The 2526-nt window shown below is 41.0% G+C and overlaps 1 protein-coding gene across 1 annotated transcript; it reads right to left on the bottom strand.

Annotated features, from left to right (window-relative positions):
- Positions 1 to 1087: 1087 nt before the first annotated feature.
- LOC134203468 (uncharacterized) lies at positions 1088 to 1998 on the bottom strand. The gene is made up of 2 exons (XM_062678343.1): positions 1810 to 1998; positions 1088 to 1750 (listed from the first exon to the last, which is right to left on the bottom strand). The coding sequence occupies exons 1-2, from the start codon at positions 1916 to 1918 to the stop codon at positions 1407 to 1409; spliced, it is 453 nt and encodes a 150-aa protein (XP_062534327.1). The 5' UTR covers positions 1919 to 1998; the 3' UTR covers positions 1088 to 1406.
- Positions 1999 to 2526: the final 528 nt, after the last annotated feature.

Below are 2526 nucleotides of genomic sequence, written 5' to 3'. Positions count from 1 at the left end.
TGAATTTGAGTTCCTTGACACCCATAGGAGATGATTATTTTCTTAACCAAAACAAAATCTCATAACATCTTTGCATTCCGCAACACAACGATTGCCGCAGCTTCCCAGGTGATACAATTTCATACCATCCAGCGTATCGGATTTCACTTCCACCTACATATCTCCAACATCACCGCTATCATCATGATTACTTCATACTATGCGATGCTCACGCGCTCAGTCATCTCACCATTCAGCAGAGGCGCAATCTGCTGGCGGCGGGCGCGGCGATGGTAACCGATATGCCATTGTACGACATTCGAAACGCGCCGAACAGAGCCGCACACGATAAATAAAGAAAGCACCCAACAGCGAACAACAGACGAGGGAAATCAACAAAGTGGTAATTAATTATTTCAAATTAATGGAGCTTGCAGTTAGATTTGATGCGTGGAAATGCAGTGATATAAAGGTGCTGCTGCGTTGATTTGAAAGCGAATATGGCAACCCCCACGGGTGTCCACCGCCACTAACCGGGCAGGTGTGATTGTGTGCGATTTAAAGATCGATGTGCCAGCCGGGAAATACGTTTGTTTGCCGAGCCACAAGCAAGAGTGCAATTGCCTCAGGCATTGTCGGGTGTCGATGGTTTTCTCACCTTGCGGCATTGTTGTGACTTCTTACACGAAAAAGGCGTTTTGTTAGTGCTCCAAAGCATTATTCATAAGATAGAAATTCATCAATGACTATGTCTATATATCTATGACAAAATTTGGAAATGGAAGGTTTGTTACAATTCAGTAGACAAACAATAACTTCAGAATACTCAACAAATTTTAAAATCTAAAAGTCTCTAAATGTTCAGTTTAAATATTTGCTCTAAATGTTCAGCTGAAAGTGCGAATATAGAAAATAGTCTTCACCTTACCTGCACTCAAAGCTTTCGAAGGTATAGGGCATTCAAATGCTATTGAGAACTCATAGTTTAAAGAGAAAATGTTATCTAAAATAACAAGATTCAGTCTGTTTTATATGGATTTCTCAAACTATTTCCACCGGCACCCAAACAACTTACGAACTTCTCACAGTATCCACTAAATCTATATAATTTATATCTCAAGAACTTCCATAATAAATTTACTTTTAAAACTCACTCCTCTAGAATATTCCACACGTGCCGTTTATTGGCATAACACTCGCCTCCCCTTGGCTAATTGAATCCAATCCGCAGCTAACAACTATCCGTTCTCACAAAGCAATAACCCATCCAATAAAACTTTTCCTTCTCTCCTGTCCATTTCCGAACGGCTTTGTTCGCATTCAATCACCACTCGATTATGCACTCGATAAAACTTTGTCCCATTATGGAGCCACACAAACACTTATCTATTTGGACCGACCATCGCAGACTCCCCTTGGCCTTAAAATTATCCACAAGTGTCCGCCACGGCTTCGCAGTAGCCGGCGTCCGCCCCTTCAACACCCGATGATTGTCCCGGTTCGCGATTTTTCCAGTACTTTATCCACTTTTTTTCTTCATCGTCATCACTATCATCGTTTGCATCGTCACGGTTAGCGTTGCTTTCCGCTTTATTGTCCTGCAGTTCGGATGAAGAACTTCGTGGAAACTTATCAGCTTCAATTACTGTCCCTCCACCGCCGGGACTGTGCGGATCTGGATAACTCCGAGCTTCTCCCTCCATCGAACCGGTTGCTGCCGGTGGTGCATCCGTCCCAGATGAGCTCACAATTTCATTCGCCGTTGGTTGCCCTGAAAACGGATAAAAAATTATCTTCAAATTAAATTCCATGGTGGGAAGAATCAGTCACCCGAAGTTTGTCTCCTGGATGGCTTCACTTGTTTCCCGGTGGTAAACATTCGTCCAAAGCTCAAAATCATCTCATCAAGCAGCCGATTCGCGGTAACCAGTGCTGTCATGGCAAATCATGAGCTGGTTACTCATACATTTAAAATTTTGCGCCCCTTGGAAAATCCGCCCATCAAACTTTTTTGATTTGAAAATTGCGCCCCACGCCTAAATGTGAATAAATTCAATTTAATACTTATTCTAGATCAAACAAAACACGTAATACCGCCAGAGTAACACCAGATATTAGTTTGGTGCGTCATATACATCTGCATAAACAAGAATTCATACGTAAAGCACAGACATAACACTCCTCAAATTCCCATCGTTTACTGATTTACTGGTCAATTCAAATAATCATTAGTTGGCCAATCGATCACTCGTGGCGCGTGCATCGTTTTTGCTCGAGTTCAATTGGCATGTTAGAATGAAAGTGAAATTCTAATGAAATAGGATCTTCAAAATATAGACTGTGATGGAACGGAACTCCTATAGTTTTCAAAATACCAATGAAATTTCGCTTTCTAAACTCATTGATTGCATCGTATTATGATTTTTACAGGTCTATGTGCCGACTTCTTTCAAAAACAATTATGTTGATGAGTAAAACATTGGTCGAAATTTCAACTGTACTTTGTATTGAATATTTGATTATTTTTTTTCTTGATTACTCCGCCCT

Source organism: Armigeres subalbatus, unplaced genomic scaffold, assembly GCF_024139115.2.
Source record: "Armigeres subalbatus isolate Guangzhou_Male unplaced genomic scaffold, GZ_Asu_2 Contig1867, whole genome shotgun sequence".
NCBI classification, from domain to species: Eukaryota; Metazoa; Arthropoda; class Insecta; order Diptera; family Culicidae; genus Armigeres; species Armigeres subalbatus.
This window is presented reverse-complemented; position numbering and strand designations above follow the sequence as displayed.